Source organism: Penicillium bovifimosum (assembly GCF_028826915.1).
Source record: "Penicillium bovifimosum strain IBT 22155 chromosome Unknown utg000005l_segment0_segment0, whole genome shotgun sequence".
Classification (NCBI taxonomy): Eukaryota; Fungi; Ascomycota; class Eurotiomycetes; order Eurotiales; family Aspergillaceae; genus Penicillium; species Penicillium bovifimosum.
In genome coordinates this window covers 321,382-338,305 of record NW_026622714.1, presented here as the reverse complement: position 1 = coordinate 338,305, position 16,924 = coordinate 321,382, and the positions used below count along the sequence as shown (strand labels likewise).

The window sequence follows — 16,924 nt, the reverse complement described above, 5'->3', positions numbered from 1 at the left end:
CGTTACAGGATGCGAGATAGTTCAGACTTCAGCTTCCCCGCGAATCGTCTCGTTCGCTCATTCGTTCATTTGGTGACGTCCTATGCCATGCACAGTATCTCTGCAGATTGGAGATTATGCACGTTCACTCTGCTGTCGATATAAACCACATCCTTGCCCCCTGTTGATCGGCTTTTTCTTGTCATCCCCCGCTTATAGCTTGGATTCAAAGTCCAAGTATTCATGAACATCACTGTTCTCTTACCAGCTACTACATAATTACTACATATCTTTTTAATATAATAACTGTGGATCCATCTTTACTCTTGAGTCCCTGACCTACTCGGACAGGCCCACCGCCAAGATGGACATCAAAAAGCTATCCACTCCCTCCCCCACTGCGTCTCTGCCAAAGGAGCCCGAAAAGGGAACTACAGAGGACCTCGAATTAGAGGGCCTAGGCTACACACAAGAGCTTCGTCGCAACCGCTCAGTTCTCACACTGCTATTCCAAAGTCTCGCCATCGCAGCAATCCCCTACGGCGAAGGCTCACCCCTTCTCTCAGCCATCTATGGCGGCGGTCAACTGTCCATTTTCGTCGGCTGGATCGTCGTCTGCCTTCTAGACCAATGTGTTGCCTTCTCTCTTGCCGAGCTGGCATCCCGCTACCCAACATCCGCAGGACCTTACTACTGGAGCTTCCAGCTTTCCCGTGGCGCCAAAACCACCATTTCATTCATTAACGCCTGGCTCTGGCTGATCGGTAATTGGACCATCACCCTCTCTGTAAACTTTGGCTTCGCCTCCATCCTCTCCTCAACTATCTCCCTCTACCACCCAGAATGGGTCGCAACAAATTGGCAACTGCTCCTGATCTTCTACGGCATCTGCCTCGTCTCCCTCCCTCTCTGCACCTTCGCAAACAAACACCTCCCCACCATCGACATCTGCTGCGCAGCATGGACCGCCCTTACGATCTTCATCATCCTCCTCGCCATCTCCATTGACCCCCAAACCCCCCGCCACTCAGTATCCTACACCCTCGCCCACTATGACAAGTCCTTCGCCGGCTGGGGCAACTTCACTTTCTTCATCGGCTTCCTGCCAGTCGCATACACCTTCTCCGCCATCGGCATGATCTCCTCCATGGCCGAGGAAGTCATAGACGCAGCTGTCAAAGTGCCCCGCGCCATCGCCCTCAGCGTTCCCGTCGGCGGAATAGCAGGTCTATTCTTCATCCTCCCGCTATGCGCAACCATGCCCCCACTCGAGGATGTCATCAACTTCTCCCCCGGCGGTCAAGCCCTACCCTACATATTTTACCGGGTAATGGGCTCACAGGCCGGCGGTCTAGGCCTCATCTCCCTCATCCTCGTCATCAACATCTTCTGCTCCATCAGTATCACCGTTGCCGCCTCCCGTACGACCTGGGCGGTGTCTCGTGACGACGCTGTCCCGCTCTCGCGACTGTGGTCGAAGATTCATCCCCGCTGGGGCGTGCCGGTGAATGCATTGCTGCTTTTGACGGGGATTCAGATGTTGCTGGGGTTGATTAACCTCGGTAGCACGAGTGCGTTCACGGCGTTTGTTTCTGTCGGTGTGATTGCGCTGGCGACTGCTTACGCTATTCCGATCTTCTTGAGTCTGTGGAATGGGAGAGAGGAGGTTCACAAGGCGGCTTGGAACTGTGGCAGGGTTCTTGGCACTTTTTCGAATGTCGTTGCCCTTGCGTGGATTGGGTTTGAGATGGTGCTGTTCAGTATGCCGACTGTGCTGCCGGTTACGGCGCAGTCGATGAATTATGCATCGGTTGTGTTCATGGGATTCTTGGTTATCTCGGCTATTTGGTATTTCATTCATGCAAGGAAATGTAAGTTTTTCCTTTCCCTCGCCCGGCTTGACTTTCTGTTGGGCTCTTCGAATTCTATACTGACTTTGTTTCTAGACTACAAGGGTCCGCCTGCATCGGATGCCATCGAATGAGCGGACTTGCGTGGGAAGCTTATGGCATCCTCTATATCATAGCTAGCCTAATAATGTGGAGAGTGTAGGTTATCTTATGAATGAAGTGTTCTATACTGAGACATGTAGGAAAACTGAGTTTGAAGTCTGAGCATGCTCCGAGTTTCAACCAGACTGGAACACAAAGGCTTTGTACTTGCATTAACGAACTCTTCTCTGAAAGAAGTTTTATCCCAGCATGATACCCACAATGCCATTGTATTCCTTCGACCCCAACTACTCCGTATCCTAAGCCTGAACTCTCCGTCTGGACCAATGATAAAAACCAAGTATCACGCCTCATCCAAGCCCTATCTCATACACAAGACCAACATACAGCATTCCTAACATAACCTCACAATGTCAACAGTAGAAGAAGAATGGACACACGTTGACTATTCCAGGCAAGTCCGAAAACAAGCTATAGATTCACACCAAGTTCGCAAAGCAGCAGACAATGTCAGATTCGAGGGCTTCGATATAAACAAACTACCACCTGAATGGATCGATGCTACTAACGCGTTCTTTGCTCCGGAGGGTGGAGCTGAGCAGGTATGGATTGGCAACTGTTCTAACATGGGATTCATTGGAAATGAGTTGGAAGTGGAAGCATGAAGAGGTACTGATGAGATCTTGCAGAAGTTTGGACAGATCGCAAGGGCGGAATTGATGTAAGTCGGTTGCTCTCAAGGTTGGTTTGTTTCTATTTGTCTAACTTGAACTGGGTGTCGGAATGGTGATCCTATTCACCAATCTTGCTATAATCCGCAAGATGAAAGGTATGTCCTGCTGTTTGAGGTTACTGCTGCTTCGCAGGTGTTTAGAAGATGTCATGTTTTTATCAATGGGAAAGGGACCCGGTGTGTTGGGGATATCGAACAGTAAGTTTGGGTGGATTGGGTAATTTATGAGGCTATTCACATAGTTGTTATGTTTCAAGGGAATAAGTGACCGTTTCTATACTGCAAAGAACATGAACTTTAGAGAGGGATATCTATCCATGTTCGCATATTCCCAGGTAGAACACTTATAGTAATGACATGTTATACACTCACTCTCGATCAGCGAGAATCCCCTCCTCATTCTCACTTCCCCTCCTACGTCTAGCCACACCCTCATTCATAGCAGCCTGCTTAATCACAGGCGCAGAGATAGAAGCATCACTCGGCCTGCGCCGTCTCACAAGCTGATACGCCCTATCAAGCTCAATCTCCACAGCCTCCCGAACTTTCAGAGCACTAATAGCCGGCCACACACCCCTCTCGCCCTTCAACGACCACTCGGCAACTCGCTCCTTGGTCGGACTCTGGAATAGTTTCGTCAGGTCCCAGAAACACAGGTCGGGTACTAAGGTCAGGTTTGGTCCTGGGATGGTCTCGTCGATGAGAATTCGGCTCAGTGAGGCGGGTAGCACGCCTAGGTAGTCGAGTTGACGGAGGCGGTGGCGGAGTTCGACGATTACTAGACGCATTGTCGAGCGGGTGAGATTGTTCCAGCCTGTCTGTCGTCGGTCTAGTAGATTGAGTTCGGAGCGTAGGAATGGAACTAGGTATGGTCGGGCTTGGGAGACGATGAAGTGGTTCACGTTAAAGAGTTCGGAGATCCGTGAGAGTGGGGATTCGCCTTCGTTGTAGTGCACGTGTCGCCAGGGTTGGAAAACTGCGTCCTGTGTGTGTGGCCATGGCACGATGGTGCCTGTTTCGTCTTTACAGTATATCGTGACTGGCGAGTATAGGGCTGTGGAGGCAGAGGCATTGGATGCTACGGCCGCAGACCAGATAAGCTGTATGTGTGAGTGACTGACGTTAGGGCACAGAAGGGAGAAAGACATACCACATTCGGCGCAGTCAAATAATTCAGCAGGTTAGGTGTCCCATTTTTCCCCGTCGTCGCCACTGTGATGTTCAGAATGCGCTTCGACCTCGCATACGCCTCTTCGAACGTAAGATCCCCAACATTAGCCCGAACACACTCCTCCAAAACAGCAACATCAAAAAGATACCCGTTCCTAGCCAACCGCTTCATCCGACGATAAAACGTGCCCAACCAGCTCGAATCAGAGTTCCCCTCTCCGCTGCCATTAGCCTTCTTCCGCCTTTCGAAAGCAGATAGATCAATCCCCGCTCCATCAAGCAATGGAAGCAGCTCATCCTCAGAATGAATCCCGACAAGCGCAGCAATCATCGCCCCAGACGCAGTGCCAGTGATGATTCGCGGCAGCAGACCCTGCAAATGCAGCGCCTTGACCACGCCTAAATGGCACAGCCCGAACGCAGACCCGCCCTGCAACAGCAGCGTCGTCCGCCCAAACGCCTGTCGCGTATCGTGCAGCAGCTCCAGCTTCGCTTGCGAGTTGAACCCGCCCGGGTGCATCGGGTCCCCTGGTATCGATGTGACATACTGGATTGACAGTGCCACTTGCGTTATATAGTCGTCGATCAGAAGCTTTGTCCCTGCGTACGCGTGCGTAAACAGTTTGGTGCTGGTTATGTTGCCTAGGTTTCGTACTAGCCCCGAGCGAAGCAGGTTTACTAGTGTAAGGATGTCTTCGGACTCTCGTGCGCTCATTAGTGCTTCTAGACGGCCGAGTATCAGTCGGTAGTCGTAGTGTCGGCTGACTGGGTTCTGGCGCCTGTCTGTATAATTAGTGGTCTGAAGTTGGGCTGGAAGGTTTGAGCTGTTCCATACCATAGGTCTTTACTTAATAGCTCATCGAGCTGGAATGCTGCCTCTTCCCACTCCTCATAGCTTTGCGAATTGGCTAGCGTGTCAAAGAGTCGGTCTCTAGGAGATTTGGAAAACCACCATGAAAATAGATTCTAGCAACATAAATCAGCTCAGATCACACCAATTGGTACGTCCGATGTTCTGCCTTGTCGTCTTTCGTCTTTGCCGTGTCCGGACCTCTCCCACCAGTTTCGGGGACCACACAACACTCACATCTCTCCAGAATTGCGCAACTTCGAGGAGCATATTCCACACGGGCCCCACAACATTCCATAGAGAGAGCCAGGACCCCATGTTGAGTCGAGGGATGTGTCTGTGTTGTGGGAAGAGAGAAGCACATGCGGACCCAATCTTCGCTTTCACATGCTAATAACGTCACGCGCGTGGGGACTCCGATGGGGATACTGGGGGTAGACTCTTGTAGTTTTGAAGCGATATGTATATATGTAGAAAAGCTGAATTGTCGACGCGAATAGAACTCCAATTTGTGTAAGCCGTTGTAGGTTGTGTTGGAGGTTGCCGAGTTGATGTTCGAAGAGCCTAAGACCGCTGATCTAGGTTCCCCATGCCCCAGATCGTCATCTTCAGCTGTGATCTACGAGTCCGCAACCCTCAACTGCATCTCTCAGCTACTATACACTCAATGTTTCTAGGTTTACTCGGCCATATCTCCAAGTATTAAAAAAAGAAGTCATGGATTCGCCACGGGCGCACATTTCTACCACATACAAAGACGTTATTCGCGTAAGGGAATCAGTGAATTTCAAAAGGGTCGTTTTGATTTTGACATTTCGCTTTGCTTCCCTATATGCAAGTAGGCGAAATTAAAGAAACCTCTCCCGGACACCCCATACATTCCCAAGCAGCACGTTTACTCTTCAATGATGTTGCCCTTCTCCGACACGTAAAGACCATCCAAGAACTGGAAACGGTTAGTATCTAGCCACCAAGTCTGGGTCTGAGTCCCCCAGTAGAATCTCCAGAATAGAGGTGTTGTATATAACTCACCTTACGGATATCCTTGTTGCGGACACGGCAGATCTGCTGGATGTCGGCAGCGGACTGGGAAACACCCTCAAGGGAGTTACCGGTGAGGATAAGCTCATCCTTGACGTTGGCGGAGGGAGCGATATCGACATCGGGCTGGGCAGTGATGCGGCGGACGTACTTCTCGCCAAGGAAGTTGCTGAAAAATGATCATGTTAGTCCTATGTTCCCATCACGATTCACCTTGAACAGTGAAATCTCCAAATCATGTCGCGAAACCATGAATTCGGTCTGTGCAGGGTTCCATACCGGATCTCAACGACAGCGCGGCCAGTCTCTGGGTTGGGCTCGATGTTCACGTTGATGGGGAAGTGAGCGTAGACGTAACGCATCTTGTACTTGAAGCCACGGGTGACACCGATCATGAGGTTGTTGATGATGGTGCGGACGGTGCGGAGAGTGGCAACACCCTTGCGGGCACCGTGATGCAGCTCAATGGAGATAACATTCTTCTCGGGGCGGCCGAAGGTGACGGCAATGTGGGAGAGATCCTTAACGAGCTTGCCGCGGGGACCCTCGACAGTCACGACGCGGGACTTAATGTGGACCTTCACTGTAAAACACAAGGGAATTGGGTTAGTCGATGGTCTTGTTTTGACGAAATTCAATATTTTGAATCAAGAAATGAAGGAGCTGTCTGCTGGGTGTGCGAGTCGCCGGTCCACACAATGATTCCTCCTCAATCCTGCTATAGTCGTGCTGAATATTGGTCGTGTCTGTGTCCTGTGTCGTGCGAGACTTCATAGTGTCGTGTCGAATTTTCGTTCATGCCTCAAGAAGTGTATTGTGTGCGACCGGCTTCCCTCATCCTCCACTGCAGAAAAAAAGAAGAAATTCGCTCACCATTGTCCAGAATGGGCAGCCGTTCCTCGGAGTGAATGTACCGCATCTTGACGTGACTTTTGGTGGTTGCCGGGGGTGTAGATTGTCGATGTCGGGGAGGTTCAAAATTCGAATGGACTTGGTGGTGGAGCGAAATTGGATGTCACGGGATTGTGCGTCGCTTAGGGCCACTTTGGGTCTAGCGCAATTAGGGTTCCTTATCAGCTTATCGCCTTATCGGGAATTGTACCGGTACTTGTTTCATTACTGTGACTGTCAAGGTTTGAGAGGTAGAGATACATATGGTATTTATCTCCTCAGGCCTCGATCCAAAGCGTTCCTGAGGATTTAATTAGAAGTTCTTTAAAGACTATGTACAGTACACAATGCGCTCCGCTCACCATGTCCCCCGATTTCTCGTCGGGATCATGGACTATGGCCACTGAATCTAGTATTACAATGCTTATCTCACAGTGAATTATCTACCTCCTGGCGCGAGACATCCGCGATCCATTTCCCGCCCATCTGTCGCAGCGTCGAAGCCAGCTCGTCGCTCTGATCCAATGCCGCAACATCGTCCCCGCCACCGATGCTCTTGCCGTTGACCAGAACATTTGGAACGGTGCGCCGCCCTGTACTCTGCGCGAGCAGGGCCTGCAAATTCGGCCCAAGCGGGTGCTGGTCCAATTCGACCACGAACGGCGGAGGCTGGATGGAGTAATGCTCCAGTAGGATTGACTTGGCTCTCTTGCTGTAAGGGCAATAGGATTTGGAGAAGATGATAACTGGATGCTTGTTAGTTTTCAGTACGGATACAGGGGAGTAGTGGGAACCATACTTGGGGAGCGCTTAAGAATTGCATTGAGCTCTGTCGTCGCCTCCGCCTCTTTTTGCTCCCTCTCCTCGCGCTCCTTCTCCTCCTCACTCTTAGCCGGCTTTTGAACCTCCGAAGGTTGATTCACCTTCTTAGGGACAGTCATCTTCGTCCGTCCCGCAATTGGAATCTCCTCCGTATCTTCATTCTCTGTAGCAGGGGGAATCGCAGCTTTCTGAACCTCGGCGACGGGCACCTTATCACCAGCAACGGCTGCGCCATTCTGTCCCGGCGCAGGGACAGGTTTCTGGATCTTCTCTTGTGACTTGGCGTTCTTGGCTTGCTCCTTCGCTTTCATTGCTGCCAGCGTTGAACGGTAGAATTGTTGGTTTTGGATCTTGCTTGCTTCGTCCTGTAATGTATCGAGTCGAATCAATCATTTGCCCAAATAGCGCGAAAAAGGAAGAGTCTGCGGACGTACAGTGTAATAAAATACCATGAACAGAAGCGCGATGACCGCAATGACGATTAGGCGAAGCCTCCGTTGTGAAGGCATTGTGGACGGTTGCGCTTATAGCGTTCGGCGGCTTTATAACCTGTATACTACACGCCGGCTGTGTTGAATTGATCGAGGCAGCTGCTCGTTGGGTTCCGTGGCGAATGCGCACGCGCCGAACCAAGCACGGTGACGTGTTTCCAGAAGCCAAGAATGCGATCTCCGGTTTCGGTCAAGCTGACAGGTCAAGTTGAGAGTGATAATTCCACAAACATTCGTTCAAGGCGTGATATGTTCCAGAATCAAGAGATCCAAAGCTCCCAAAGGACCCAAACAGGTCAGGAGAAGTGGGGTTCCTAAGGAGCCAAGGAGATGACATCCCTGATTTGCGGGCGCGTCTGAGCGCTGATGCTTGGCTGGGGCTATTCACTGCCTTACGAACGCTTATTTTGAGGTTGATCGTGAATTATCAATATGTTATTAAAATATGGCATGACTGGGTATTATGCTAAATATCAGATAGGTCCTTTTGTTCAAAGGCAAAACCTCATGTCAATTAATCATAAGACAGGGAGCCTCGCACCATTAGGTGATTAGATAGGGGGTAGGGGTTAGTGTAAGGGTAGATAGTAAGGAGTAGTTCAAGGCAAAGCCAAAGCAATGGGAACCAACAGACCAGCTGCGGCCTAATTTGTGGAAACGAGGGAAGGGCGAGGTGATTAGGGAACGAATAGTCACATGGCCGGGAAAAGACGCGGTGTCATCATAGTAAAGACATCGACTGATGGGGAAAAATAAAGAGAAAAAAAATGGGGGTATAAGAAGATCAAGCATGAATGGAGAGTCCAGGCTGTGAAGGACGGTTGACGGTAGCTCGGCGCTTGCCCTGGACAAGGGTCGTCCAATCCTCCCACTCCTTGGCAATCTCGGTCAAGACACTTCCCATGACACCAGCAGATGCCATGAGGCCATGACCTTCGCCTTCGAGGATCCGAACCTCACAACGACGCATCGTCTTGCCAAGCCACTGGACATTTTCCACTGGAACGCGGGGGTCTTTGCTACCATGATGAATCACCACTGACCGAGTGATGTCCACATAACGGAACCCGATCGTTTGACGACGCTCGAGACAGGTAAGCAAATCAACCGCCGGGTTAGCGTTGGTGGTAGCCAATGCCCAGATCTTGTAGGTGAGACGAGTATCATAGTCGCGCTGCCGTTCAAGTTCGTCTTCTGGAGATTTCGCATGAGATGCGAGAGTCGTGTCACTCTTTCGGTACGAACCAGTAGTCGAAGCGATCGGTTGGATATTGGTGTCCGGTTGTTGACGTTGTTCGTGGGCTTCGACAGCAGAAGGCAACGCTGGCACGGGCGGAGCCTGATTGGCAGTGGCTGCGTCTTTCGCAGCGGCCTTGCGCTTGACCCTTCGCGGCGACTTGGGTAGACTGGTGGTGATGCTGGCACTCGTAGCCGACATGAAGCTCGAGTTGGCCACTCTAAGAAAAGATGTAGGGAGAGCACGAAGGATTTTTTGGGAGTAAGGAACTGCGTTTGTGGGCGCGGGGTCTTTCTGGGAGCCGATGCTCGACAGCTGCGATGGAGGTATCCATGGAGCCAGTAGATGAATACGGCCACGAATATGCTGCGGGATTCGGAGAGCCGTGGCAAGAGCGTAAATCGCGCCGGCAGAATGGGCAAGGATGGAGAATTTGGTCACCCGTAGGTGGTTGCAAACAATTGCAACGTCGTCTAGTAGAAATTAGCGCAGAACTAAACAAGCTCAGCAGTCGTCGCTTACCTGGCCAACTGAGAGGGGTGCTCGGCTCATCTCCCTGGTGTGGACCGCTCTCGCCAACGCCAGGGCGATCCAGGGTTACCAGTCTGAGATTGAGTGTCCGAGCCAATTCATCATAGAACGCCATCAGATACCGAGTGAGACCCATACCAACACAGCATAAAACAACATGGCCTGTGGGGTCACCGACCTCAGAGAATGCGATAGTACGGCCCGTGGTTGGGTGGGTAACTCTCTGGGCCAGCCTCGGCGAAAAGATGTAGTCATCGACCGCGAGATCGATTGAATCGGCACTGGATGGTCGTTCTGTGCTGTAAGATGGACGCCCATTTGATAGGTGAGACATATGGCCGGACGGGGTACGGCGGTGTTTGGTTGGTGTGAGTGGCTCGAGGGACCGTCTCTGTCGAGCTCTGTCAGAGTCCGCATTCTCCGCAGAAGACTTGGACAACTGCGTTGGTAGATGAGTAGGCTTTGATGCAAGTGCTGCTCCAGGCCGATGTCCGGTGCGGCTTTTTCCTGTCATCACAGATGGTGACGGGGCACTTTCATTGAAAGGCGGCTGATGACGGCCTGGCCCGTCGTAGATGTCGGCCTTGTCGACATCGTGTCCCAGCACCCGCGATACCTTTGAAGTCTTCGGCTGCTTTGCCGGGGTCGTCGGAGTCGAGTGTTCGGGGCTACCAGCCCCGTCCAGCTCGGTCTTGATCTTCTGTTGATGGTCTTTCAACTCTTGAATCCGGCGCGTCACCTGCTCGGCATCGTTGCTCGTTCCCGGCAGTCCATTCTCCGTGTGGGGGTCTTTGCTAGCCGTGGAGGAGTATCGGCTATGACGGGCAGACCGATGCTTTTTGGAGCTCGGCGATTGACTATGCCGATGTCGCAGCGAGGAATCGCGGGTCGGAATAGGCCGGCCACTTCCGATGCCACCAGGATTTCCAGCATCCGGGGTACTGTGGAACGATTGGTGGTCCACGGTAGGTGGAGTGCTGGCAATCTTCTCTTCGTACGGCTCTTCCTTGACGTCTGCAGGACGCGCCTCCTCTGTCACTTCTGCCATGGAATGCAATGAGCGCAGGCTTGCTCGACTGCGCGGGATATTGTGCCGTAGACTCTCGTTGTGGCTGGTCGTCTTTCGTAAGCGCTCGGCTTGCGCGTCCTTTTCGCTAGAGAATTCTCGTGAGGACGATCTCCTCAATAGACCGAATTGGCCTTTGAGACTTCGTGTCCGTCCCGTAGAACTATTTGAAGTAATGCTCGGTGTTGACAAACGGGGGCCAGGCTCTGTGCTGATCGTACCGAAGGACGCAGGCTCCGGGGCGACTACCACGGACGTATGGGACTCTCTTGAGGCTGGACGGGTGGGAAATGAATCTGTGGCCTTGAAGGGCTTGAATCGGGGCGATCGCGGTGATTTTGGTGACGGAGGCGCTCTAGCCATGCGAATGACAGGCGACGACGCGGCATCATCGGGGTGCAAGAATGGATTCTCCGCGGGCTCTGATGGCTCGACCGCTGGCTTGTAGGCACCGTAGCTCATTCCAAACCCATGTTGCTCGGAAGGGGGAATAGAATAGACAGGCGCCGTCTGCGGGACTTCAGGCAATCCCGGATCGGAGTCGGTGTCGAGCTTCGGAAGATTGTCAAAATGCGAGTTTAGAGGCACAGAGATAGTGGAAAGGGAGGAAATGAGAGAGGATATGACTTCAGGCGACGTTGGGTCAGTGTTCCCATTGCGCGAGGGCATCGATTTGCGACGGCGCCGACGGCTAAGCAGGGCCGACTCCGCTTGCACTGGGCCCGGGGCGGTCTCGTTCAGATGCATGGCGTTCAATAGTCCAGGGATTCAACCCTCGAGTCGCAAACACACAGACTCAGGGATACGGATGCAGGGTATGAAACCGATGGGCGCATGATCTACTGCATGCGACAGCTGGTGTACATATAAGGGTTTCTGGTCCTTGCGGCGCCCCTTACGGTATTTGATTCGAGATAAGAAATGAGATTGATGGAAGCTCAAAGGAGGGTAGTCCACGAGAGGAGGAGTAAAAAGAGACTGAAAAAGAGCGTGGGATGAATTGGACAGGTCAAATCGAGGGGCAAAATGAGTTCGTCAAGTGAAAAGGGTGGTAACTGGTAAGGGTGTTGATAATTTTTGGGGGGGGGGGGGGAAGCTCAGATCTCCACCTTAATTTCCCAGGCTCCATTAGACCCATCGATCCCATCCCCATACTCTTGGATTCGTCAATAATATAGTACTGTAGCAGACTAGCAGTACAACATAAGGCTGCCGCTGCATTTCTATTGTGGAACTATGCACGAACAATAAGTTGAATTCAAGCATATTCAAGAAACTCCACGTGGGTCCTCAAATTCTTATAAAGTTCTTTAAAATTGGGAGTTGATCTCCGAACCCCCTTGATGGAGACAATCAGGATTATCAGTGTACTCTGACGCCTAATAGAACACTGATGTACTCTAGAGGCATATCTAATATATCAATGGCTGATCTATTCCATTTATATCTGCATAATGTAGGATCTAGGTACTGTAATTTGAATCAAGATCACCGGACAATAGTGTAATCCTCCGTGATTAGGGCAATATATAATAGTTCGAAATCGTTATCGTCAGAACATAATGATTCTCATTCAGCGGTGAGAGACTGATCAACTTATCGCATATTCTTCCATTGTATGATTGTACCCTGGGACAGGTAGGCCACGTTCATTGTCACATTGTGTGACTTTCGAATCCATAATCATATTTAGTAACGTCGCGAGACACGAGTCCATTTGTTTGAGAACGACTGTTGTCCCGAGAGCTTGAGCGGACTATCACGTGCAGGTCTATGAAAGGCGGTCAGCAGCTGTCCCTGCAGGTTACCAGTACACAGTAGAGAGTATACATAGGTTTTAGATCCTACTACATAAACCAATGGCTATATTATACATACATTATCTACCCAGTACCCATCTCGCATGTTCCTTTTAGACAAGACAAATTCATAGAAGGTTCATGCTTCACCTCAGTCCTCAAGGGCATCTAACTCCTTAAGGTGTTGGGATCGGGGTAAACAAATCTGACCGCCCACCAGCTCACAACCAACATGGCAGTACCGCCATTTGTTTCATCTTACCCAAAGCCTTGTGATAAACAAAGTACGCATTATATCTGCTCCAGTCAACCGCTGCGAGATTCATAACCTGCTATTGCAAGCACCCGGTCTTTGCTAGGTATGTGGTGACGGCGCTGCGAAACAGCCATTGCCCGCAATGGACGCCTACCCCGAAGACTACGTCAATCACAACTTACCTCTCGTCCTACTCTCAGGACTAGAGGCAGATTCAAAAGATGACCTTGAAATATCGGGTTATCCTCTCCTGGCAGAGAAGGGGACTCATATCTTCTCAGATTTTCCACCTCTGAGAGGGGCTGTTGCGGACGATCTCCGGAGCCTGCTTTTAGAGGAAGACAGCTCTCAGACGCCATGGAAATCTAGGGTCAGCATGAGCGGAAATACCACCGCGAACATTGGGTATCGCATCAAAAGCTCCGGCCGGGTAGGTTGATATGCCATAATCCAATCGTGTTTCACACTGCGGACTTATCGCTGACATCGATATACTAGTCATACAAGCTCCCTCCTCGAAAGGCGGACCCTCCTAGCCCCTCATCACCGACCGCTCCCAGCGATGACAAGGACAACGAGACCTCAGAGCCTAGCGCACCGTTCACCCTCCACTCGCCCATCTCGCCATTGTCGCCAGGGTCTCCAACTTTCCCAGATGGCTTGCTCACACCTCTCTGGGTAACTAAACATCAGGACCTAGTTCCAGCAGCGGTGATGAATTTCTTCCCATTTTCTTTGGATCCGAATATGAACTCCCTACGAGACAATCAGCTGAAGATCGAGATTAACAGCTTGAAACGAGAATGGCAAGCCTCCGGGTACAAAACGCGTTTTATCGTTGTTTTGATATCAGAAGATGGAGAGGAGGGCGGCTACGAAGGGGAAATTGACGATCGAATTGCGGGGATTCGGCGGGCAACGAATCTTGACCCGAAATCAATATTTGTGATTCCACCAGATGCAACTTCGTCGGAACTGCAAGATTTTGTGAAGTCACTTTTCTCTTTACTGCAACCATCGGTCGTTGAGTACTACCGGGATTTGTCCAAACATGCCAGGCGCAAACGAAACAGGGGTAGTATTCCTCCTCCCACTGCGCCGCCAACGACTGGAACTTCTCAGACCCTATCATCCCAGGGCTGGAATGTGCGGTATGAATTCAAACTTGGCATATTTGCTGAATTCCGGCAAGAGATGGATGCAGCCTGTCGGAACTACGAGAGTGCGTATGAAACTCTATTTGGGCACGAAGTATTCGAGATCATCGCGGGCTGGAACCCTCGATTCAATGATGCGCGCCTTCTGGCCGATGCCCTCGCCATCCGAATTATACGCTGTCTGCTGTGGACGGGTCAGACCACCGCTGCAGCTAGGCTTTGGGTGGACCACAGAACCCGAGTAAAGGATATCGTCAATCGCAGAGGAAAGGGCAGTAAGCACTACGGCTGGGAAGCATGGGAGGCACGGTGGTCGATGGTAATGGGGCAGCTTATTCGCCGAGCAGAAATCCCATTGATATCCAGTGGTATCTCCTCTGAGCAGCCCGGAGAGCTCTATGCGTTACCCGAGAGATCGATCCCTACCGGCGAACGGGTCAGGCCATGGGAACACCTGCACCATGAGGGTTACTGGCTGCACCGTTCTGCAAAGCATACAATGATGCGACGGAATCTTGCTCAAGAAATTCCCCCCGAAGATCGCATGCCTCCTGAGCAGTTGCCCGCTTCGCAACTCGCCAACAAATCATACCTTTACGACACATACCTTGTTCCCGACCCTCATCTTGAAGCACCCCAAGAAGGCCGGACTACTTTCGACCACTCCAGTCTAATATTGGAAACGCTCAAGGGTGCTATTGAGGAATTCTCGAAACGTCACCAGACACGTAAAGTTGAGAGCCTAAGTCTTGAGGCGGCCGAGGAGTATATGCGTATTGGTTCATGGTCCGACGCGCATGGCCTTCTCCAACCACTATGGTCGACTCTCAGCTGGCGCCGCTCTGGATGGTGGCACCTGATGGCCAAGTTCGGATGGGCTCTCAGAGAATGTGCCCTCAGGGTACAAGACAGCGAGACAGTATTGCGAGTGGACTGGGAGCTACTCAACAAGAGTAAGTGAATTTCTGCCGTATGCTTGTCTTTGTTGGTATTAACCGTCCATTTCATAGCCTTCAACGCGAGACCTGCATGGCCTTATGATATCCACAGGAGTCTCGAAAGTCTGCCATCAGAAAAGCCCAAACCCTCTCTTATCCTTCGTGCGGAGGATGTTGTAACAAATTGTAAGATAGCAGGACCTTCTCACACCAAAGATTTCGCTGACCAATAGCTCAAAAGTGACCGCATCGTTGGTGTTCGAGAAATCTGATGGCAACGTCGGGGAGCCGCTGCGCGCCCAACTTTCCATCACATCCTGTGCTCAAACATCATCGGCCCCTGTCCGACTTTCAGAGGTTAAGCTGGTGTTTGAAGGATGCCTTCGCCCAGTGAAGATCCAATCTGATCAGAACCGGGACGCAGACACAACGACTCCATGTAGTATCGCAGATCTTTCACTTCGTGAGCCAAGCAATCCTGATACAACGATTCTATCACCTACTGGCGGGCTGTCTACATTGGTTGGCATAGCAGATCTGACCCTGGGACCCTCCCAAACCAAGATCTTCAATCTCACTTGCATTCCCCGCGAAGCTGGTGAAGCCAAGATCGCTTCGATTACCATGCTGATCGAAGAGGAACAATTTGATCTTGGCTACGCAATCACAGAACCAGGCCAGCGTGAATCGTTCTGGTGGAAACAGACCCAAAAGGGCGCCACGCGCAGACGAGTAGGCAAAGATCGGGACACTGGAAGGTGCAAGGTCCTGCCTAAGCCCCCCAAGATCCGCCTTACAACTCCCAACCTGAAGGAATCCTATTATACCAACGAACGCGTGTTGCTTCAGATCGGCATACACAATGAAGAAGACGAAGCTGCCGATGTTTCTACTGAAATCAGACTCTTCGGTCCTGAATCTGCCGCCCAAATCCAGTGGCTTGACGGTGCTAGCAACGCCGAACCCCTCGAATCCGGCGCCAGCACTCCGACTGAGCGGCCGTCCCATCATTTGAAGCGAGCTGTGGGAATTCTGGACCGCTCGTCTAACCACACGCTTACACTTGTGTTGAATGACACCAAGGAAGCTACTAATCTCACATTGGAAGTTTCGGTTGTGTACCATCTGGTTTCTGATATCCAGACCCCGATTATGAAGAACATCATCGTGGATTTATCTTTCATCCGGCCGTTCGAAGCCAACTACGAATATTTACCTGCAGTCCACCCCCAGCCGTGGCCCAATTTCTTTGCTGTTAGCGACGACTTGCTTGAGGACAGTTCCGCGCCAATAGCAGGGGGCCTGTTCCAGAGGTGGTACCTCAATTCGAAAGTAGTATCCTTTGCATTGGAACCACTGGTGATTGACAAGATGTCCTTGATCCTGCTCGAAGCCACTGGAGGCGCCATCTGCTCGGTTCACTCGGAAGAGCTTGTCAGCGCGGAGACACCCCATCTTGCACCAGAAGAACTGCGAGAATCCAACTTCTGCCTTGATATTCGGAAGCTCCTTCTCGGGGACCGCCGACCAACTGCGCTCAACTGCGCGCTGGAGATCAAGTGGCACCGGCAATCATCGGAAACTGTCCTTTCAGCCGACGTGGAAAACTCGGTCATGACCACCATCCTCGACATTCCCCGATTCGTCGCCCCCATGGGCGAGCCTCGGGTACTTGCATCGGCTACACCATCTAGCAAGATGTCGGGGTTAATACACATGGGATATGTCCTCGAGAACCCATCTACCCATTTCCTTACCTTCAACTTGGTCATGGAAGCTAGTGAGCACTTCGCCTTTAGCGGACCGAAGACGACTGTTGTGCAAATTATGCCACTGAGCCGGCATACGGTGAACTTCAATCTGTTTGCTGCGAAGCGCGGATTATGGATTCAACCCCAACTGGTAGTTATTGATACTTATTTCAATAAGTCCCTCCGCGTCCTGCCCACTGGGGATATGCGGTCAGACAAGAAGGGGGTTCTGGTATGGGTTGACGCCGATGATTGAATGA

At 51.4% G+C, this 16,924-nt stretch overlaps 5 protein-coding genes across 5 annotated transcripts; 2 read left to right on the top strand and 3 right to left on the bottom strand.

Moving 5' to 3' along the window:
- Positions 1-343: 343 nt before the first annotated feature.
- N7515_005285 (putative amino acid permease) lies at positions 344-1,963 on the top strand (the record flags this gene model as incomplete). Its single annotated transcript, XM_056666029.1, has 2 exons — positions 344-1,850; positions 1,926-1,963. The coding sequence occupies 2 exons, from the start codon at positions 344-346 to the stop codon at positions 1,961-1,963; spliced, it is 1,545 nt and encodes a 514-aa protein (XP_056519625.1).
- A 1,069-nt stretch (positions 1,964-3,032) lies between these two features.
- N7515_005284 (triacylglycerol lipase family protein) lies at positions 3,033-5,002 on the bottom strand (the record flags this gene model as incomplete). Its single annotated transcript, XM_056666028.1, has 4 exons — positions 3,033-3,764; positions 3,815-4,613; positions 4,670-4,800; positions 4,922-5,002. The coding sequence occupies 4 exons, from the start codon at positions 5,000-5,002 to the stop codon at positions 3,033-3,035; spliced, it is 1,743 nt and encodes a 580-aa protein (XP_056519624.1).
- Positions 5,003-5,579: 577 nt separating this feature from the next.
- N7515_005283 (60S ribosomal uL6 domain-containing protein) lies at positions 5,580-7,947 on the bottom strand (the record flags this gene model as incomplete). The annotated part of the gene is made up of 7 exons (XM_056666027.1): positions 5,580-5,630; positions 5,717-5,894; positions 6,005-6,308; positions 6,640-6,776; positions 7,050-7,362; positions 7,416-7,803; positions 7,873-7,947. 7 exons carry the CDS (start codon positions 7,945-7,947, stop codon positions 5,580-5,582), a joined length of 1,446 nt encoding a protein of 481 aa, XP_056519623.1.
- Positions 7,948-8,713: 766 nt separating this feature from the next.
- Positions 8,714-11,510, bottom strand: N7515_005282 (alpha/beta fold hydrolase; the record flags this gene model as incomplete). The annotated part of the gene is made up of 2 exons (XM_056666026.1): positions 8,714-9,639; positions 9,689-11,510. 2 exons carry the CDS (start codon positions 11,508-11,510, stop codon positions 8,714-8,716), a joined length of 2,748 nt encoding a protein of 915 aa, XP_056519622.1.
- A 1,450-nt stretch (positions 11,511-12,960) lies between these two features.
- N7515_005281 (uncharacterized protein) lies at positions 12,961-16,920 on the top strand (the record flags this gene model as incomplete). Its single annotated transcript, XM_056666025.1, has 4 exons — positions 12,961-13,248; positions 13,317-14,928; positions 14,986-15,099; positions 15,155-16,920. 4 exons carry the CDS (start codon positions 12,961-12,963, stop codon positions 16,918-16,920), a joined length of 3,780 nt encoding a protein of 1,259 aa, XP_056519621.1.
- Between the last annotated feature and the right edge of the window lie 4 nt (positions 16,921-16,924).